The following is a 21,264-nucleotide window of genomic DNA, read 5'->3' on the forward strand; positions in this document are numbered from 1 at the left end:
CACTGTGACACTGGTGTGTCAAACGCATTAATGGTTGGCTACCCAAAGCGGACAGAGTGGGGTGGAGCTCCCCAATTAAAACAAGCTTGGAATGAGGAGTGGCATCCACTTCCATAATAGCTTGCCTCCGGAAACCCTATGAACCTGGAGAGAGGATGAAAAACACCCAAGTGTCGAGGACTTTCCTTCATCGGGTCGCTATGAATCGCCTGTGACACATCAGCACTTAACAACAACAAACAACGTGTTCACATCAAGAAAACATTTCTCACCATTGGGCAGATTGGCAGTGTTATGATAGATGGTGGTGAGATTGAGACTGTTAACAGCTTTCGTTTGCTTGGCCTTGCAGTTAACACTCTTGGTACCAGCAGCCAGGAAATCAAAAGATGAATTGCACTAGGAAAGTCTGCTGTCAGGGACCTCTCCAGAATTCTGAAGATAACGTCCATCTGGAGACTAAGATGCGCCTGATCCGGGCCATAGTCTTCACAATTACTTGCTATGCATCAGAAAGCTCAACAATGACTAGGGATGATAGAAAGAATTGATGCCTTTGAGCTGGGGTGCTGGAAAAGAGTGCTGAATACACATCATGGACTGCCAGGAGAACAAACAGGTTTGCTTTGGAGAAAGTGATACCAGGCTGCTCCTTGGAGGCAAGGATTCTGAGGCTTCGTCTGACATGCTTAGGGCATGTTGCAAGGAGGGACCAGTCTTTGGAGAGGGGCATCGTACTCTGAGGGGTGGAGGGATAGTGCAAGAGAGGAAAGACCCTCAGTGAGATAGATTGATTCAGTGACTGGAGCAATGGGGTAGGTGTGTCAGAGACAGTAAGATTGGCACAGGATAAAGCATGTTTCAGGGGCATTGTACATGAGTTTACTATGAGTAGTAAGCAACTCAACAGGCATATAACAACAACGCAGTATGTTCACACTCATAGGTACAGGAGTTAGAACTTAGTATCTTTTGCTTGGAGAATACAATTCAATTCCCAATAGTATATGGGGCAGTTGATACTTGGAAAACTAATGGATTGACATAAAATTAATTCTGACTCATTGCAACTCATTGAGCTGGAGTAGATCTGCCCCGTTGAATTTCCAAGGTTATAGAAGTAGACAGTAGTTACAGTTATGTATACAACTGCTTTCTTACATATATAGAAGAAACAACACTGTGGAATTGCTGGTGCATTTTAACAAATCTTTTTAGCAGTCAAGCATTTTAACCACTGCCACAGATCGTGCTCTTGGGGGGACCAGGTATTAGAGAATGGTGAGAACTAAGCAAAGTGTCCCATTACTCAGTTCCTGCCAATCATTGCCAAAGGGCAACTTCAAGAAAAGTTGAAAGCCAGATTTGTGTGTGGGTAGCTACTGATTTTAAATTTTGACCGTTCATTAACAAATAGTACACAAACACAGACACACAGGTGTATACAGTTGATCATTCTTGATTTGAATGTAGATTTTCTATTCAAAAATTCATCCATGTCTTCACTGAAAACATTCATGGAACTTTCAGAGTTGTTCTCAGCTGAGGTAGGAGAAGGCTCACCGAGTATGTTTGTGATGAGGACTTTATAGAACATTAACTAGTACAGATAACAGTCAAATGTGTGTACATGTATGTGCCGTGTAACATCCTTTCTGCGGATGTCACTGTGGTCCCATAAGATGTCCACACTTCCTGCCCCACTCCCGCAACCAGAAAGGATGGAGATACTGGCTAAGCAGAGCTAGCTGGCCACATGGGAGGGTAGGAAACGTGGGAGAGTAGGTAGGAGAGAATGCTCTCCCCGGGGCCTTCGTGTGGACTGGCCACCCCACCCTCATCCGTATGAACTTCTGGTTCTAGATGAGCTTTGAGCTCTGGGCTGAGGCCTTGACCGCAGGAGCTGCAAGCGAAGGGCTTCTCACACATGTGGGCCCACAGGTGCCGGAAAAGGTGGAAGCGCCACCAGCAGGCTTGCTGCACTGTGGCACCCTGGGTCTTCTCACCTGGGGGACGCTGCTGTGCTCCTTTGTGTGTTGCTCTGGATGAAGGCCTTCCCTGCTGGCCGCAGGTATGCATCCCTGTGTGTGTGCGCCGTCGCTGAGGCCGGCACTCGGACTGAAGATGTCCTGGCTGCACTGGTGGGGCTTCTCACCATTGTGGATGCACAGGTTCTGGGAGGCATACGAGCTGTGGGTTGAAGGCTTTGCCTCACTGGCCGCATTCTCACCTGTGTGGATGCACCATTGTTTAAGCAGTGAACTGCACTTGAACCTCTTGTCTCAGGTCTATATTATGCTTCCTGCCCGCCCTGTGCGCCACCCTCCCACCCCCTGAAGCCCTTACCCAGGCCGACTCCACTGTTCAGGGTCCGTGGGGCTTCCTGCCCCAGAACCATCTTTTCTGCATGTAAGGCACAACCTTTGGTGGCTGGCCCTGGGGCTGCTTCTGGCTGTCCTCCGGCCCAAGGCTACCCCCATCCCATTTGGGTCTCCAGGACAAGGCCCTCAGCAGGCGCTTCAGGAGGTATTTCTCCTGATCTTGGCTTCATGGGTGTCTTGGAATCTTGTTTACAGCTCCGTCTGTGGCTGTGGTTGGGAGGACCCCTCAAGGCTGGAACTGAGGCCGGAGGGGATCGTGTTGATTATTATAGAGGTGGATCAGGGCTTCGGTAGCAGTGGTAGGCTTCCGGAGGTGTCCCCAAGTAATGAGACTAACAAGGGACAGAGCAAGAGGGGATTCTGGATCATTCCCTAGTCCCTGGGGCTGTCTTCTTCCCTAAGAACTCCTGAAGCTGTGCGTGCCTGAGGCCCCTAACCTTGTCCAGCCAGAGATGGGGGCTCCAGGGTGAATCCCCATCAGTCACAGGACTGCATACCTTCCCTCTGAGCGCTGCAAGCAGTCCAAGGGGGAGGGGTGCCAGTACCACCAGGCCAGGAGCAAACACCTCTGCATCTCCCCTCTTCCCAGCCAGTAGCTCTGGGTTGGCAGAGAAGGGTAGAGTCTTGTAGAACATAGCTGCAGACAGCAGCACACACACACACACACACACACACACACACGGCTCAGGCCTGTGGTTCCATACAGGCTGTATGGCCTGATACCAAATCATAAAATATCCTATTTCACAGACCTTATGTTGGTGGATAAGTGATAGACACCTGTGTGTGTGTGTGTGTGTGTGTGTGTGTGTGTGTGTGTGTGTGTGTGTTTGAAGTATGCATCTATCTATTTGGCTCAATTGTTCTTGTTGTTATGTGCCGTCGAGTCGCTTGCGACTCCTAGCGACCCTATGCACAACAGCCCTAAACCCTGCTCTATCCTGTGCCATTCGCATTGCCTCTGACACACCCATCCCGATTACCCCAGTCACTGAATCAATCCACCTTATAGAGGGTCTTCCCCTCCTGTGCTGTCCCTCCACCCTCCCAAGGATGATGTCCCTCTCCAAGGATCTGGCCCTCCTTACAATATGTCCAAAGTATGTCAGATGAAGCCCCAGAATCCTTGCCTCCAAGGAGCAGCCTGTTTTCACCTTCTCTAGGATGAATCTGTTTGTTTCCTTGGCAGTCCATGGTACATTCAATACTCTTCTCCAGCACCACAGCTCAAAGGCGTCAATTCTCCTTTTATCCTTCCTAGTCATTGTCCAGCTCTCTGATGAATAACAAGTGATAGCAAAGACTATGGCCTGTATCAGATGCACCTTAGTCTCCAGAGTGACACCATTGCTCTTCAGTACCCTGGAGAGGTCCCTAACAGCAGACTTTCCTGACCTTATTTTTACCACTGAGTCCGAATCAACCCATAGTGGACCCTCCAGCAGGTTTTCAGAGTTGGTAAATCACACGGGAGCAGATTGCCCACCTTTCTCCCATGGAGCAGCTGGTGAATTCAAACCACACACCTTCCTGGTGGCAGTGCAATTCCTTACCACTCTGACCTTCGTGAACCATTTAACCCTAATTTGCAGCAGGCGAGGAATGATAAAACAACAGACAACAGGCAAGGAGTGACAAAAGTTGGCCTCCGTCTTTTCTATCGAATTGAAATCTAAAATTTAAAATTCATGAAAGAGGGACACAAAGGCCTTTTCTGAATTTTCATCGCAGGTTCCAAATGCATGAGTGTGTCTGTCTGAGGGATGCCAGGAGACCTGAGGGCACCGAAGGCAGAGTTGTCTCTGGTGCTTGGGGTGGGTGGAGGAGTTGGAGGCCCCTCCCACCCTCATGTGGCCCTGCTCCTCCTACCCGCAGGATGTCCATGAGGAGCCCTATCTCTGCCAAGCTGGCCCTGGATGGAGTTGGCACCATGGTGAACTGCAGCATCAAATCAGAAGAGAAGAAGGAGACTTGCCATGAGTCCCCTCAGGGCTCGGCCGCTGCAGCTGAACCCCAGCCTGGAGACCCGGCCCAGGCCCCCCAGGAAGGCACTGACCCCCAAGCTCCAGCCCAGGTACCTGATTCTGCCCCAGGGCTCCCCTGCTTTGTATAGCCTCATGCCGCTGCCACACCTGACCGCTCTGTTAAGCTGAGGCAGACACCCTCCCCTCACTGGGCAGTAGATGCAGGTAGAAAAGTTCACTGTCGGGGCAGGGGTGAGTGAGGAGGGGCTGCTACTGGATACCAGGTCACGTGGCCCATCGGGACGTGGACTCATTCTTGTGCTTACTCATCACGTACCTCACACCAAGCCAGTTGGTGCAGAATCCAGCTCATAGTGACCCCACACATGCCAGAGTAGAACTGTGTGCTCTAGGAGTTTTGGTGACTGGGGTTTTTTTGGTAATAGATCACCAGGCATTTCTTTCAAGGTGCCTCTAGGTGGACTCAAACCCTCAACCTTTTGGTTAGCAGCCAAGAGTGCTAACCCTTTGCACCTCCCTGATACTTTCACAGTTCACCTACTGCATGCTGATAACTCTGTGTCCAGCACTGGGAATCGTATTAGACTAGGGAGATGAGATACACACTGGAAATTTGGATTAAAGGTGTCAACCAGCTTTTCCCATGATTTGAGATGGGGGAGAGTCAGTCTTATTACCCAAAGAAGAGCGAAATCATGATTAAAGATAATAAATACATTTCCTCACCTTTAAAATGAGGAAATTGAACCACATGATCAGTAAAGATTCTGGCATGGCTTAGAAAATGTTAGGATTTCATGCAGGATGCTTAAAAAGGGAATGTGGTTAAAAGGCAAACGAACAGAAGTGAGGAGAGTCTGAGGGCTCTGAGGGGTCTAACCGGGAGGTGATGGAAGGAGCAATATCAAGGAGGACTTCCTGGAGTACTGAACCCCCACTCCAGCTGGACTTTCCAGGGTGGGAGGACTGAGATGAGAAGTGAGGAGAGGTCTGCCGGGGCTCTGTGAGGAACCAGCCCGGCCAGAGTGGCAGGTGTCTGCAGGGGAATAGACATTAATAGCTGGCTTTGGACCCATGACTGCAGTGACAACCCCCCGGCACGTACAATCACTTCCTTGATCCCTTCAGCAGTCCTGTGACAGGGGAGGTATGAGTATTTCCATTTTCAGAAGAGGAAAGTCAGGTTCAGAGGAGTTCAGAGAATCATGTGGGATCAAGCAGCTTGTGAGTCACCGATCCCAGATGGAAACCCAGGCCTTTTGTCTTGAAATCTTTTGTTCTTTTCACTGTGTAGAGTAAGGTCAGAGCAGAGGCCCTGGGAGGTGGGGGGAGAGGAGCCCTCCCCCTGAAGCTGCAGGAGTGGGTGGAGCATCTGGGATTGCTCAACCTTCCAGCAAGCGGCCTCCTCCCTCTTTTGGGGTGATGGTGTTAATTCAAGGTGTCTTGCAGGACTGTAGCTCTCCTGAGAGCAATGGGTCCCCAGAACCCAAGAGACCAGGAGCTGCAGAGGCTGCTTCTGGAAGCCAGGAGAAGCTGGACTTCAACCGAAACTTAAAAGAAGGTGAGACGTTGGCACAAGGTAAAGGTGGGGGGGCGCAGGGCAGGATGGTGGTGGGCAGCTGTTCTGATTGATCCTCACACTGCCTTCCAGTTGTGCCGGCCATCGAGAAACTGCTATCCAGTGACTGGAAGGAGAGGTTTCTGGGAAGAAGTTCTGTGGAGACCAAAGATGTCAAAGGTAAAGATTCTAGCGTGTGGTCACGTAGCTCCCTTTTCTGCTGTGAGCCTGGCCGGCCATGAAATCCTGAGTAGTACAGTCTGAGTGAGGGTCTAGGAAACCCTACTATGTGCACTGGGCCACTTTGGGTTCTCTCTGGCCCGAGGGAGTGTCAGAAATCTAAACACTTAGAGAAACACCAACAATCAGTGTAACCGAATCTGTTTATTGCGCTATTATGTGCTGTTGAGTCAGAACGGCTCAGGGATAACCTTTCTGCTGGTTTTCAGAAGCTATAACTCACAAAGGAGGAGATTGCCGACCTTTCTCCTGAGGAGCAGCTGGTGGATTCGAACCACATGCCTTTGGGTTGATCGTGGACCTCCTGACCACTAGGCCATCAAATAGGATTTGAGTTGGGCAGCATCTACTGGACCCTCAGTATGACACTGGAAATCGGGTGATGTCATCGTCATATGAATGCGCCAGGAGAGAACCTGAAAACACTTGGAGGGGTCCACTTGGTTGGAAACAATCGCTAAGAACGTACATTTTTCCAGGCTCAGATCCTACATCTGCATATAGACAATTCTCCAAAAGAACCCAGTGGCCAAGGCAAACAGTCTTCAGTGGGCTGTGTACTAAGTTATTCTTTGAATTCCTTAAGACCTCAAAATTTTGAAAGGACACCTCAAGGTGATGGCTTGGGTGGGTCACCCCAATGCCATGAACTCAGAAATCAGATTTCTGGGAGAATCCAGGCAGGTTTGTCGGGGTTGTCAGAAGTCACCGGCATCCTTTATCTGGACCCCCGAGCATCAGTTGCATTCTCATACAAGGAATGCTGTCAAGTCAGAACCGACTCCAAGCTGACCCTGCAGTGGATTTGCAGAGGCTGTAAATTGCAAGAGAGGAGGTTGCCCATCTATCTCCCTCATAACAGCTGGTAGATGGAAATGCATACCTTTGGGTTGGTAGCACAACTCATTTTACCACTAGGCCACCAGAGCTCCATCACACAGGAGGAATTGTTCAGTGCCTTCCAGGTATGGCCCATAGTGACTCTATAAACAACGGCTCTGAACCCTGTCCTGTCCTGTTCCATCATCACATGCTTTAACACACTCCAGACCATTGCGGCAGTCACTGTGTCAGTACATCTGCTTAAGGGTCTCCTTCTCTTTCACTGACTCTCTACCTCTCTAAGCATGATGTCTCTTTCCAGTGAATAGACTCTCCTAACAACATGTCCAAAGCATGTGAGATGAAGCTTTATCACCTATGCCTCCAAGTAGCACTCTGCTACACTTTCTCCAAGACTTGTCTGTTCTTTTGGCCGTCCATGAGATGTTCAGTGCTCCTCTCCAACCCACACAGCTCAAAGACGTCAATTCCTATTCTGTCATCCTTATTTGTTTTCCAGCTCTCAGATGCATAGCAAGTGACTAAAAAGACCATGGCCTGAATCTAGCGCACCTTAGTCCTCAAACTGACAGCATTGCTCCTCAGTAATTTAGAGAGGTCCCTGACTACAGAGTGTAAATCCTGAAGGAATCATATTATACAGGAAGGGTAGCCTGATGGGAATCAAATCCCATAAAACCGTCCAGCTCTTACCAGACCCTTTGAATCCGGGCTTGTTATTGTCATTCCTTTGCCTAATTGCAAGATTAGTCAGAATTTCCCTCACATCATTCACAATTCTAGGCAAAAATTCCCTTACGTGGTCCAGAATTTTGGACCATTGATGGAAGTCACACTGCTAATCCAAATGCCACGCCTCTCTTGAGGTTTGAATTCACCTGAGGCTTCTCTGGAGACCATTTCCTCTCGTGCAAGTTAAAGCCTCGGAAACCCAGCGGATGGTCAGCTCCAACTTAGTGCCGACTCCAAGGCTGAGTTGAGTTGGGAGGGCCCCACTCAGTGCATCAGAAGTGACTATTCAAAGGCTGCTGGTTGGATTCCACCCACTGGAGGGTCACCTCTGAGCTGGTTGCAACTTAAATGGCAGTGAGAGAGAGCTCAAGTTCAGTAGAGTGACAGGGATTTTTCCAATATGTGATCATCACACCCCCACTGGGAACTTTGAAACGGTGCAAGCCTGGCCTTCACAGCACCTTCCCCTGGGGAGGGTGGCCTGGCCTCTGTATTTTCCAGAGCCTTCCTGAGTGATTCTGATGCAAATTGAGCTTCAACCTAAAGCTTAAAAATAAACAGTTGTCAGGGAAATTGGAAGAATCTGTTCTCAAAAACAAGATTTCAAATTTTGTAAATAAAGTAATATTTTAAAAAAATACAGTTGTGACAAATAATTGCATCAGGAAGTTAGCTAAATTGGAGGTCAGAGAAGCACTGAGGTTTACTGGTTGAGAACCATGTATCAGACACTGGGCTAAAGACTTTCCCTACGTTTTCTCGCCTGTTGTCTCACCTCACCCTCACGGCTGGCAGCCCAGTGAATAAGCTCTTGTAGCACTCACATATTTACTGATAAGCTAAGGGGCAGAGAAATTGAGTAACTTCCCCATGCCTCATAGACAGGATGGATTGAAATGGGACTTGAATGAGGTCTGTCATCCAGCCTTTGGAGTGTCCCAGTGGCCCCTCATGTAGCATAATTGTCCACGCTGACCTTGTGCACACTCCAGGCTGGATGCTGAGATGGCCAATGCTCAGAATGTCCCATGCCTGGAGTTGGTGCTTCACGGTGGAGACGTTCTAGGACTAGATAGTTGTCAGGATAACATGATGCGGGCACAGCTTAGTTGTCTGTGTCGCTCAGCCTCTCTCAGGGACCTAGAGTTTAGCATTTACTGACTGGGTGAATGGGTGGACGGACAAGACTGACAGGTGAACAAATGCAAAACCATACATAACTGTGTGGTAGAGTCAAAGAGAGGCCAAGTCAGGAAAACCTCCTAACCAAACCACCTTGAGGGGAGGAGCCGCCTGGGGGTTTAGAGTTTAGAGCATGGAGCCAACCACCCTGGACATCAAGGTCAATTAGTATGACAAAGCCCACCAGACAGTGATCCAAATTCTACTTGGGTCCCTAGTGGCCTCAGGTCTCTATTGTTATTGCTGTTGTTGTGTGGCCTTGAGTTGGAACCTCCCCGTAGATGCCCCTCCAGCAAGTCTGCCCATCCTTTTCCCTTGGAGCGGCTGGTTTGTTCGAACCCAGTGCCTTTTGAGATCCCAGCGAAGCTTCTTACCACTAAACCGCCATAGCTTCCCCTTAGGATTTTCCGTCAGGCTCTTAAAAACTCATGAACAGCTTTGTACTAGTCCCTCCTGGTCTACGAGCAAAGAAGAGGAAAAAAATTCAAACATACAAGGGAACAGTTAGGTTTAAAGGATTGACAGACCTCATGCATCTCAACGTCCATGACCCTGAGACAAGCAGTGGGTGGTGTTCAGCCACTGTTGACTTCTTAAAGGAATCAAGAGAAAATCCTGGTAGGGTGAGAGAAAAATACGGACCCAAACTCAAAGTCATAAAAAACCCTCAACAAAACCAAACCACCACGCCAGGCTTACTGGTGTGGGAGAGACAGGGAGCACCGGAGGATGTGGGGTAAGGAGCTGCACTTCCAACCCAAAGGCACACGGTTCAAATCCACCTGTTCCACAGGAGAGGGGTGGGCAGTCTCCTCCAGCGTGGAAACCTCTCCTGGAAACCTGCTAGTTGGTAGGCTATGGGTCGGTTCCGACTCAGTGGTACTGACCAACAGGAATACCCAAAACTGTGGGACTTAGACACCTTCCAGCCTGAAACAGAACTCAACCTCCACCTACCAAAATTTGGTCAAATGATGGCCTGTCGGGTGAATAGTAGGACCTGGGAGGTAGGAACTCCTCAGAACAACCAACCTCGCAACAGGGTCCAAAGGACAGCATTTTCTTCTATGTGATTTGAATGAAAGCTTACAAAGCAGATTGGTTCTTCATTCAACCCTTTGTTTATGCACATTCTTTAATATAGCATTGTTGTTATGTGCTGTTGAGTCACCTGCGACTCATAGCGACCCTGTGTACAATATCTCTGAAGCCTGCCCTGTCCTGAGCCAGCCTCACTGACTCCAACACACCTAATCCCACTGCCCCAGTCACTGTATCAATCCATCTCATCCAGGGTCTTTCTCTCCTGTGCTGTCCTTCCACCCTCCCAAGCATGATGTCCTTCTCCAAGGATCAGTCCCTCCTGGCCACATGCCCAAAGTATATGAGACAGAGCTTCACAATCCCAGCCTCTTAGGAGAAATTTGGTTTCACCTTCTAAAAGACGGACCTATTTGTTTTGTTTGTCTGTTTCCTATTTGTTTTTCCATGTTATGTTTGATACTCTTCTCCAGCACCACAACTCTTACATACCCCCAGTGTAATCCCACTTGTCTCCATTTCTCCGTGTAATTCTCGTGCCCATGAATCCTGTCTCACTCCTTGCCTTTGGGGCTTCATGGTTGGGCAGATGCTGCCTTTTGCTGGTTATTCTAAGGATTGAGTGACTCTCTTTGGGTCACTTTGTTACCATAAAGCAGACGCTCAGCTGCCTGCCACCCAGTCTTGGGGAGGGGTTGGAGTGGAAAGTGCAGATTTTATTATCCATTGGTATATGGTGTATGAACTAGCCATACCTGCCTCCCCATCTTGAAGACTGCAGGGACCTGCAGAGGGGAGACACAGGACAGCAGGATGTAAGACAGCTTCCCAGGAGCTTCTCTTTTCCAGGTATTGGTGTCTGATGAGGGTGTGCTGGACTAATCAGCTGGTCTTATCAAGGTTCCCAAGATAGCTTGGCGCCATCCATGCGTCATGACTGAAAGGGAGTAATTCTCTGCCATAGATTGCAGGGTGGACAGGCAAACATCAACAAAGGGCCTCAGCTTGATAAGAAGAGCTCTGTCAATTGTCCTGGGAGACCAAGAGAACAAAAAGGGCTTCCACTTGATAAGGAGACTTCTTTCAATTGTCTTGCTGGACCAGGAGGAGAGGTTTTCCTTTTGAAATATTATTTTGTGAAAGTTAAGTTTTTGCGTTAACATAGAATGTTGGGAGAGGTTGGCATCTATGAATTGAGAGGTTAGTCTTTTACTGTTGTATCCGTTATAAAAGAGTCTTTTTGCTTAAGGTATTATAAAAGTATTAGTTTCCAACTATTCTAGGCTACGTAAAAAATGTTTTAAAAGGTTAGCTTTTCTATTGCCAACAATGGCTGGGTGCAGTTCTGAATAGAACGGGAGAAAATGTAGAGCCAAACTCAAAAATCCCAAGAAAGACCAGGCTTCCTGGTTTATTAGAGAATAGTGGGTTGCTCAAATCTGTGGTGCCCAGACACCCTCCGAACTTGAACCTGAACTCACTACCGGCCCTGTAGCAACTTTCAGCCAAGATGGTAAACAGTAACATGAGGGAGTTAAGAACTGTTTGGAACAGTCAACTTGACTTGAACAAAAGGCAGCATTTTTAAAATTGTGATTTGATTGAAAGTTGACAAAGCAGATTGACTTTTCATTCAACCATTACTACACTTTTTTGCTTTACCACATTATGATTCCCACAAGTAATGACACTTGTCCCCCTGTAATTCTCAATTCTATGAATCCTTCTCTCCCTCTTCATGCCTTCGGGCCTTTATTTTTAGGCCAGTGCTGCTCTTTTGATCTTCTGTGGTTGGTTACTCTAGGGACTGAAAAGCCGCCTTGGTGTTCCTGGTGACTTACCTGCCTGTCGTCAGCTGTCTGATTGAAGGTTGAGCCATGCGGGGGATGAGTTTTGATCTGAGTTTGACATGTGGTTAAGGGCCGTAGTCTCAAAAGTGCCACCATTCTTCCCTGAAGCTGTAAGCCTGGCCTTTTGGTTTTCCTATTTTGTTCTCCATTTCCCCAGCGCTGTTCGTGTCCTCTTCTGATTCCTTTCAGAGGGGGTCAGGATACCACTTAGGCCTTCTGGCCTCAGGGTCATAGAAGTTGAGGTTCATGTGGTTCGTTAAACCTTTGGACGGATTGTTTCAGTTCATCATTGCTTTTGTTCCCTCTTCTTTGGCCAGGTCAGGGAGAGGCCAGTTGTTGCACCTGAGACGACTGCTTTCACCCTTTGAAGGTCACTAGCCTCTATAGTAGAATGTAGAGCAGTGCCCTGTGGACTTGTTAGCATGTGCCAGTGAGTTGGAACTGACCCATAGCTGACCCTCCCGCAGGTCTTCAAAGGCTGTCAATCACGTGGGAGGAGATTACCCGTCCTTCTCCCTAGAAGCAACTGGTGGATTGCAACTGCCTCTTTGAGTTGGCAGCTCCTTGCCCACCGGGCCACCAGAGCTCTGTGGACTATGTTACGCCACTGACCTTGATGTCCACTGAGACTGTGCTTCCAAGGCCTCAGGACCAGCAACTCATTCCCTCAGGGACTTTAGTTACGATTAAGAAGCCTACATGGCTTTGCCCCTGTTGACTCTGTGTGTATATATGGATTTATTTACAGCGTGTACTGATACGAACATAGATAGAGCTTCTAACAGGGCAGTGTTTGCTTAGGGATTAAGCTCAGAAGGCAGGCAGGGATAGGAAGGAAGGCTGAATGGAGATGGAAAACATGAGGAGGAAGTGGGCAGAATCCTGTTACATAGTGGGGATTGCAGTCAATGTCATGAAGCAAAATGTGTGGGAATTGTGAAACGGAAAACCAGTTTGGTCTGTCAGCTTCCACCAAAATCACATTGAAAGGTAGAGAGAGGCAAACCTCAGCTGTGGCTGTTTCTCTGTGGGGCAGGGACCCAGGAGAGCCTGGCGGAGAAGGAGCTGCAGCTCCTGGTCATGATCCACCAGCTGTCCACCCTGCGGGACCAGCTCCTCACGGCCCACTCTGAGCAGAAGAACATGGCGGCCATGCTCTTCGAGAAGCAGCAGCAGCAGATGGAGCTGGCCCGGCAGCAGCAGGAGCAGGTGGGACCGGCTGGACGTGTGGCTGTCATTCCAGGGCAGGGCTCTGTCGGGCTCTAGAGAGGAGTCCCTCGGGGCAAGCCTGGCTAGTGCAGGGTGCTGCCTCACGGCGGGGAGCTGGGGACTGTGGACAGAGGCTGTACGCCTCCCAACTCTAGCTGATTCACAGGGCCTGGAGGAGGGTGTGTGGGGCCTGGCTGGGGGCCGAAGGGACTCTGTAGTTAGAATAGCTGACGGCTTCTCAGCCAACCTCCATCCGTGAGCATCCTGAAGGGAACGGGGAGCTCTTCACAAAAGCAGGATCAATTCCGAGGGCGACTGGCCCCTGCTCCTGCCTAACCTCAGTGTTTAGTCCTAGTGCAGAGGCAGAGACATCTAGGTCTGGGAAGGCAGCTCTAGGGGAGCCCGGGGCCCTTGGTGGCCTCATGTCTGTGGCCTTCTGGCCCATTCTTTCCCTCTAACCAGATTGCAAAACAGCAGCAACAGCTCATCCAGCAGCAGCATAAGATCAACCTCCTTCAACAGCAGATACAGGTAAAGATGGGTGAGCTGGGAAGAGTGGGAGATTGGGGGTGATTGACACCAGGCTGCAGAGATGCCAGGGAAAGGAGGGAACAGGGAGATGGCTCTGCTCAAGGGGCCAGTGACCCTCCAGAGGGGCTGTCATTTCTGCTCTAGACCTTTCACTAACCTCGCTCTGTTTTAAGGGGAGGGGCCCAGAATATCTTCCTCCCCACCTGGGAATTGAGGGTGGCATGGAGTCAGAGGGAGTCATTAGAAAACTGTCCCCCATCTTTACCTTCATTGGTGGGTCCACCCTGTGTCTTGTGCTGACCGCATCTGGGACTCACCCTGGGCTTCTTCACCTTCAGCAGGTCAACATGCCTTATGTCATGATCCCAGCCTTCCCTCCAAGCCACCAGCCTCTGCCTGTCACCCCTGAATCCCAGCTGGCGTTGCCTATCCAGCCCATCCCCTGCAAACCAGGTGAGTGGGAGAGAGGGATCCCCCACCACAGCCAGCTGGTTGTGAGGCAGTCAGGAAGGAGTCCATCCTAATTCATTTGTCTGCGGTGTGGCCTTTCTGGATCCATCCTATGGAAGAATCATTCTTTCTTTGTGGGCTTCACGGGGCAAATGAAAAGAAAAAGCTGTTTGGAAACCATAATGTATTTGTCAGATATAAGGTGATGTGGGCAATCCAGGGCTTATCTCCCCAGTTCTGGCTCCAGAATCATGAACTCTGTTGAACACTGATATCTTGAACATTAATATCTTAAATATTAACTGAGACTGACGCTTCCAGATTCCAACTAGCATTCCTACCTTCCGGGCCTGGCCACACCTCTCTGCCTCGCCCCGGTCACTGGGATGCTGCGCACTCATGGATTGAGCATTTGCCATGTGGCAGACACCACAGTTCTGGGGCCACGTGGGCAGAGCAGGGCCCTTGAGCTCCAGGAATCTGTACACTGGGGAGGGACAAAGGAGAAAGGTAGTAGTAATTGAAGAAGCAGAGAAAGCTGCTTGGGGAGGCATGTTTGATCTGGCCCTGGGAGAGTGGGAGGGTTTGTGATGATGGGACGAGGGCGACAAGAGACCCCTGGGTGTCAGGGAGGGTTGAGAGGGAGGCTGTGCCAGTTGGAGCCAGAGCTTGGAGTTTGCCGTTGATTCTGCAGGGTGTTGAACTTGACCATTTGAGTGGAGGGGCCACCTGGCTCTGGAATGATATGGAATGGAGAGGGCATGGCTGGAAGCAGAGCCAAGCAGGGGGATGTTGAGCCCATTCTAGCGATTAGGGAGGTAGCTGGCCTAGTGTGGGGGGGAAGACTCATCATCAGCATGCACTATGCAGGTGACACAGCCTTGCTCATTGAAAGTGAGGAGGACTTGAAGCACTCGTTGCAGAAGATTAAAGAATATGACCTTCAAATATGGATTACATCTCAGCATCAAGAAAACAGAAATTCTCACCACGTAGTTGATAAGTAGCAGCATGATAGATGGAGAAAGGACTGAAGTTGTTAATGATTTCGTTTTACTTGGATCCACAATCAACACCCTTGGACCCTTGGAATCAGCAGTCAGGAAATTAAAATTTCAGAGTTGCATTGATAAATCTGTTGTCAAGGACCTCTTCAGACAGCAATGATGTCAGTCTGAAAACAAGGTGCGCCTGATCCAAGCCATGACCTTGTCAGTTGCTTGCTGTCCAACAGAGAGCTGGTCAATGACTATGGATGGCAGAAGAAGAATTCATGCCTTTGAGTTGTGGTGCTGGAGAAGAGTCTTGAGCATACCATGGACTGCCAAGAGAACAACAAACAGGTTTGTCCTGGACAGGATGAAACCAGATTGCTCCGTGGAGGCAAAGATTTTGAAATTCCATTTCACAGACTTTGGACAGGTTGCCAGAAGGGACCAGTCCTTGGAGAAGGACTTCTTACTTGGAAAAGTGGAGGGTCAGCGCAAGGGAGGAAGATCCTCGACAAGATGGATTGACACAGTGACTGTCATCAAGTGTAACACAAGTGTGACACCAGTAGTGAATCAAGTGTGTTGGAGATGGTGGGGTTGGCTCAGGCTAGGGCAAGGGTCAAATCTGTTATTTCTAGGGTCACTAGGTATCCTAGTCAAATCCACAGCTCATAAAAATAGGCTAGGGACGAGGAGAAGTGTGGAAACAGAATTACTGGGCCATAATAATGAAGGCTTATGGGAACAGGGCTGAGATGCTGCCCATATTTGGCTCAGAAGTATCAATTCCTTCTGGATCATCGTCTCTGTCCCCCCAACAAGAAAGAGCAGGAACAGGAAAGCCCCCAGGAGAGTTCCTTTGGATCCACTCCAGGGCCCCTAGGCCTTGGGTGTGCCCTTATTAGTCACCCAGCTGACCTGAGCCTACACCTGGCCTAGTGATAAGCACTGGGGCAGAGGGGAAGCACAGTGGGTGAAGAAGTCAGGCCCTGTGCTGAGGGAAGCTTCCTTTTAGCTGAGGGGAACTGGGGAAGGAGCAGGCTTGAGGGTTAGATCAGGGCAATGCCGTGAAACCCTGGCCACTTGAGATGGATGCGGAGTTGAGCTGTAGAGGAGAGGAAGCCTGGGGCCTGCTTGGGGAGGGACTGCAGAGTGCTTTCTGGAGCTTGTGAGCTGTGGAAGAAGGACCAGCACAGACAAGTGCGTTTCCTTGTTTGCTCCCGAATCCTACCAGGCAAGGGGGCCAGTAGTGAGTTACCAAGTCCTCCTTCCTAAAGCTGAGGGCAGGTAATGCCCCTCGCTAGGTGACAAGCATCAGAAGCGAGTCCAGACTCTAGTACTCAGCATCTAGGGCTTCTGCTCTGACTGTATCCGAAAGCCTGGTCTGTCTTGGCCTTGTCTTGCTCACACATAGAATTCAATCTAGGTCCCTCTGCGCTCTGCCCATCCTTCGGGCACCAGGTCCCCTCTCCATTCCCCCTGGAAGCCTCTTCTAGCCCCCTCAGCTGGAACATAGTTCACTGTTACCTGTGGTGCTGCCCTAACACCACCTGCCATGTGCATAGGGATTGATAGACATGGCCGGCCGGCCGCCAGCTGCGCTGCTGTCTCCTTGAAGTTGGGTCTCATCAAGCATGAGCAGGACAGGATGGGATAGGTAGATGAGAGGGAGTAGGATGTACAGGGGGAGGAATGGGCTGCAAAGCCTAGAGGACCTAGGTTCAAATCCTAATGTTATCATTTATCAGCCCCGAGGGCAGGTCATTCAATTTCTCTGGGTCTCAGTTGCTTTACCTGTGAAAGAGGATAATCATGTATCAAGCCCATGTTATGTGCCACATTATACATGTTATTGCACTGGAGAAGTGTTACACACCAGATGTATACACACACAGTAGGTACAAGACAGAAACACCGGTAGACTGGATCGATGTTGCACCCCCTCTTGGAGCGCCAGTGTCGGGTTTAGGAAAGGCAGGAGCAGGGAGGGTGGGGATGGGGGGCTGGAGGTTCTCTGGTGGCCTTGGGGCAGGGCAGGGCCGTTGGGGGGAGCTGGGCCAGCCCCAGAACGCTGCCCACCTGTGGTGCCAGGGTCTCATGGAGCAGGGTGTCTGCTGCTCAGTGCTGAACCAGGACTTTGTCCTTGCCGCCTTCTCCTCAGTGGAGTATCCGCTGCAGCTGCTGCACAGCCCTCCTGCCCCGGTGGTGAAGAGGACAACGGCCATGGCCACCCACCACCCCCTGCAGGTACCACCCTTGCTCCCCTGGCCGGGCTGCCTCCCTGGGGGGCTTTGGGGGGGGTGTGGTGGCCAACTCTTAGAATCCTTTGTTCACATATCCCTTTGCTTTTCTTTTTCTGTCTTCTGGTCTGTTCTGGGTATGCTGGGCTTTCTGTGTCCCTGTTTCCTCTCTCCTCTGCACTCCTGTGGGGTCCCCTTTGCTCTCTCACCTTCTGACCTTCCTGGTCTCCCCCAGGAGCCCTCCCAGCCCCTCAACCTCACTGCCAAGCCCAAGGCCCCCGAGCTGCCCAACACCTCCAGCTCCCCTAGCTTGAAAATGAGCAACTGTGGACCCCGCCCCCCAAGTCATGGGGCCCCCACTCGGGACCTGCAGGCAAGCCCACCCAACTTGCCCCTGGGTAAGTGTTTTGTTGCCTCCAGCGTCTTTGGCCCTTCCCAGGGGGGACGTCTCCAGGTTGTAGTTCTGGTAAATCAGAAGTGAGACCTACTCTCCCTGGTCGCTTTTCATTCCAACACTAAGTGCCTTCCATCCCTCCACTTACTTCCCTTCCCCATATCCATCTGGGCACCCCAACATCCAGAGTCCAGACCACAGAGTGGCACAGCTCTGGGGGTTGTTACTCACATTCTTCGTCTTTGGCAGGTTTTGTTGTAGGGGTGTACTGTCGAGTCAGAACCAACCCATAACTGACCCTCCAGTGGGTTTTCAGAGGCAGTAAATCTCACATTTGCCCCACTTTTCCCCCCAAAGCAGACAGTAAATTTGAACCACATACCTTTGTATTAGCAGCACAGTTCCTTACCCGTGAACCACTGGAGCTCAGTCTTTTGGCAGGAGCTGCTGGGGGTTAATGGTGGCCCCTGGGAGATGTGCAATGCAGTGGAAGGATGGGGCAGGAGGGAGCTGGAATTCACAGGGCGGCTGCTGGAAGGGGTGCGGCAGCAGCTGACGTGAACGTGGCTTTAGTGGACCCTGTCAGTGCTCCTTCCCTCTGCCCCACCCGTGTCCCAATAGGCTTCCTTGGTGAAGGGGACGCTGTCACCAAAGCCATCCAGGATGCTCGGCAGCTGCTACACAGCCACAGCGGGGCGCTGGAAGGCTCCCCCAGCACTCCCTTCCATAAGGTACAGGGCCCTGAACTGGGGAGCATTGGGCAGGCGGTGGGGAACCCAGAGTCCGAGACCACCGCAAGGAGAGCCCGTGGGGGCAGGCACGGGACTCCTGCACAGGTTGCCTCTGTCCACCCTCAGGAACTCATCAGCCTGGACTCGTCTCCAGCCAAGGAGCGGCTGGAGGAGACCTGTGTGCACCCACTGGAAGAAGCCATGCTGAGCTGCGACATGGATGGTGAGGGCCCCGGGCAGGACGGCCCGCTGCTGCGTCCACACCAGGGCCAGGGTGGGTCATGTCCTGTTGGGCCTTGGTCCCCTCACCCCTGTAGTGTGCCTGTGGAGTCTTCCCTGGGGCTATGTGTCCTGCCGTCTGCATACATGCTCCCCTACATCGCGTGGACTCCCCCTTGTCTGCTGAGGGGCCCTGCAGCTTTTGCTCCCCTGCATGTCTGTCCCTCGTCTGTCTGGGTCCCTGGCTGAGTGATGCTGATACCTGGCTCCTGGCTGTTGGTTTCCGTGTCACCCTCTGCTCCTGTCTTGGTTGTCCTGAGCTTGCTGCCCCGGGAACCTTCCCAGAGCCTGGTGGTGGTCAAGTAGGGGCTACCCATTTCTCTGCCGCAGTGGGTAGAGGTTCCACCCCAGCCAGGCCACCCAGCTGACTCAACCCCCGCCCTCCAGGCTCTCGCCACTTCCCAGAGTCTCGGAACAGCAGCCACATCAAGAGGCCCATGAATGCCTTTATGGTGTGGGCCAAGGACGAGCGGCGGAAGATCCTCCAGACCTTCCCAGACATGCATAACTCCAGCATCAGCAAGATCCTGGGTGAGGACCGTGGGCGGGGCGCTGGGGGCCGCTCATGATATGCCACCTAAGTTGAACTCTGGTGGAAGCCAGTGGGTTGGAGGGTCGGGAGTCATGGGGACAGCTGGGCCCGGCGGTTTATGCAAACCAGAGGCCTCCACCGAACTTAAGAGTTTCTGGCTCTTTGGGAGGTGAGCGGATGCTGACCGCACCCTCCGCTGGTTGTCCATGGACATAAAACATCACACGTGCATCAGTGCAGCCCCCTAGGAGGTGCTTGGACACATTATTGCCTTGTTTCCAATCCGAGACCCAAGTCCCCTCTAGACTCGCGGCCATGGGGTGTCGGGGTGGTCGTCGGCTGGGCTCAGCACTGACTGGGTGTCCCTCCCGCGGCCGGGCCAGGCTCCCGCTGGAAGGCCATGAGCAACCAGGAGAAGCAGCCCTACTATGAGGAGCAGGCGCGGCTGAGCCGGCAGCACCTGGAGAAGTACCCCGACTACAAGTACAAGCCGCGGCCCAAGCGCACCTGCATCGTGGAGGGCAAGAGGCTGCGGGTGGGCGAGTACAAGGCCCTCATGAGGACCCGGCGCCAGGATGCCCGCCAGAGCTACGTGATCCCGTAAGCAGGCCCGCCCCACACAGCCGCTGGGGCTCAGCTGGGGCTCAGTTCTGTGTGTGACTGGTCTGTGACTGGCTTTGGTGTGTGTGGTCACTGAGGGGCTGGGCCTCTAGGTGCTGTGCATGTGTGGCCCAGCCGGGTCCTTTGTAATTAAAGATACAGGCCTGTAACTCTTGAGTGGCTGCCTGTGAACTGTGATGTGCATGTGTGTGACGAAACATTACCAGGATGTGGTTAGACCTGTGTGTGTAACCCCAGGGGTCATTGAGCATGGCAGAGTGTGTGTGTGTGTGTGTGTGTGTGTGTGTGTGTGTGTGTGTTTTCTTTGTGGATGGCAGAGGTATATAATGAAGAGTGACTATCAGGGATCAGTCATGTGTGTCCCAGTGATAAAAATCAGCGCTGCAATCCTGAAGGCACATGGTTTGAATCCACCAGCTGCTCCGTGGGAGAAGGATGGGCGATCTCCTCCCATGTGATTAACTGCCTCTGAAAACCCACTGGAGCGTCAGCGATGGGTCGGTTCTGACTCGATGACACACAAAAACAACAACCACCCTGAAAAAATGCACCGCTGGGTTCCATTTCTTCTGAATGCAATAGGCGAGCAGCCAGAGCCCAAAAACTCAAAATAGTCCCACAGAAAGATTCTTGACTTGGCCAAAGAACTCATCCTAGTGAGCTATTTGAAATAGGCACTCCCTTGGAGCATTCAAAATAGGATACAATTTCCAAAATGTGGAATTGCACACACTTCCCAAGAGTATTGTGTATGGAATGTGCCAAGAAGTGTGTGTGGCTGAAGCTGACAGTGAACTTGCTCGTCAGAAAGCAGATTGGGGGTGGGGGAGGCGGCAGGGGGTGCAGGGTAAGGATATCAGTTGCAGAGCCAAGCAGGTGAGGGGTGGATGAGCGTGGGGAGGCCACGGGGAGCCGCGTTGGGGTGGGGGTGAGGGCAGGTCTCCAACCCTACCCTTCTCGGCCCCGCAGCCCGCAGGCTGGCCAGGTGCAGCTGAGCTCCACAGATGTCCTGTACCCTCGGGCGGCAGGTGTGCCCCTGGCACAACCACTGGTGGAGCACTACGTGCCCCGGGGGGGCCTGGACCCCAACATGCCTGTCATCGTCAACACCTGCAGCCTCAGAGAGGAGAGCGAGGGCGCGGAGGACAGGCACTCAGTGGCCGATGGCGAGATGTACCGGTACAGCGAGGAGGAAGACTCCGAGGGCGAGGAGAAGAGTGACGGGGAGCTGGTGGTGCTCACGGACTAAACCTGGTGGCCACCGTGCGCTGCGCTGCCCCTTCTTTGGAAAAGACCTAGTTCCCCAACCTGAGGGGCACAGCTAGCCAACCTGGACTCGATTGGTACTTGGACTTGGACGTGCCAGGGAGATGGGCGCAGCTGTGCACCTGTAGATACATTCACGAGAGGCGCTGCCTCTTCTCCATCACACCTGAGGCACTGGCTGTTCACCTCGGTGGATGGGGCTGCGTG

At 51.6% G+C, this 21,264-nt stretch overlaps 1 protein-coding gene across 1 annotated transcript; it reads left to right on the forward strand.

Moving 5' to 3' along the window:
• The first annotated feature begins 4,257 nt into the window (after positions 1 to 4,257).
• Positions 4,258 to 21,046, forward strand: SOX13 (SRY (sex determining region Y)-box 13). Its single transcript, XM_006887981.1, has 13 exons — positions 4,258 to 4,455; positions 5,816 to 5,927; positions 6,018 to 6,104; positions 12,849 to 13,021; positions 13,484 to 13,552; positions 13,891 to 14,005; positions 17,156 to 17,241; positions 17,470 to 17,632; positions 18,250 to 18,359; positions 18,486 to 18,582; positions 19,026 to 19,169; positions 19,554 to 19,770; positions 20,761 to 21,046. The coding sequence occupies exons 1-13, from the start codon at positions 4,258 to 4,260 to the stop codon at positions 21,038 to 21,040; spliced, it is 1,851 nt and encodes a 616-aa protein (XP_006888043.1). The 3' UTR covers positions 21,041 to 21,046.
• Positions 21,047 to 21,264: the final 218 nt, after the last annotated feature.

This window comes from Elephantulus edwardii, unplaced genomic scaffold (genome assembly GCF_000299155.1).
Source record: "Elephantulus edwardii isolate Elephantulus edwardi_28Jun2011 unplaced genomic scaffold, EleEdw1.0 scaffold00063, whole genome shotgun sequence".
Classification (NCBI taxonomy): Eukaryota; Metazoa; Chordata; class Mammalia; order Macroscelidea; family Macroscelididae; genus Elephantulus; species Elephantulus edwardii.

Coding starts and splice junctions, on each gene's coding strand:
- SOX13 (XM_006887981.1), top strand. CDS start 4,258: ATGTCCATGAGGAGCCCTATCTCTGCCAAGCTGGCCCTGGATGGAGTT. Junction 6,105..12,848: donor GGAGACCAAAGATGTCAAAG/GTAAAGATTCTA, acceptor TCTGTGGGGCAG/GGACCCAGGAGAGCCTGGCG. Junction 14,006..17,155: donor GCCCATCCCCTGCAAACCAG/GTGAGTGGGAGA, acceptor CCTTCTCCTCAG/TGGAGTATCCGCTGCAGCTG.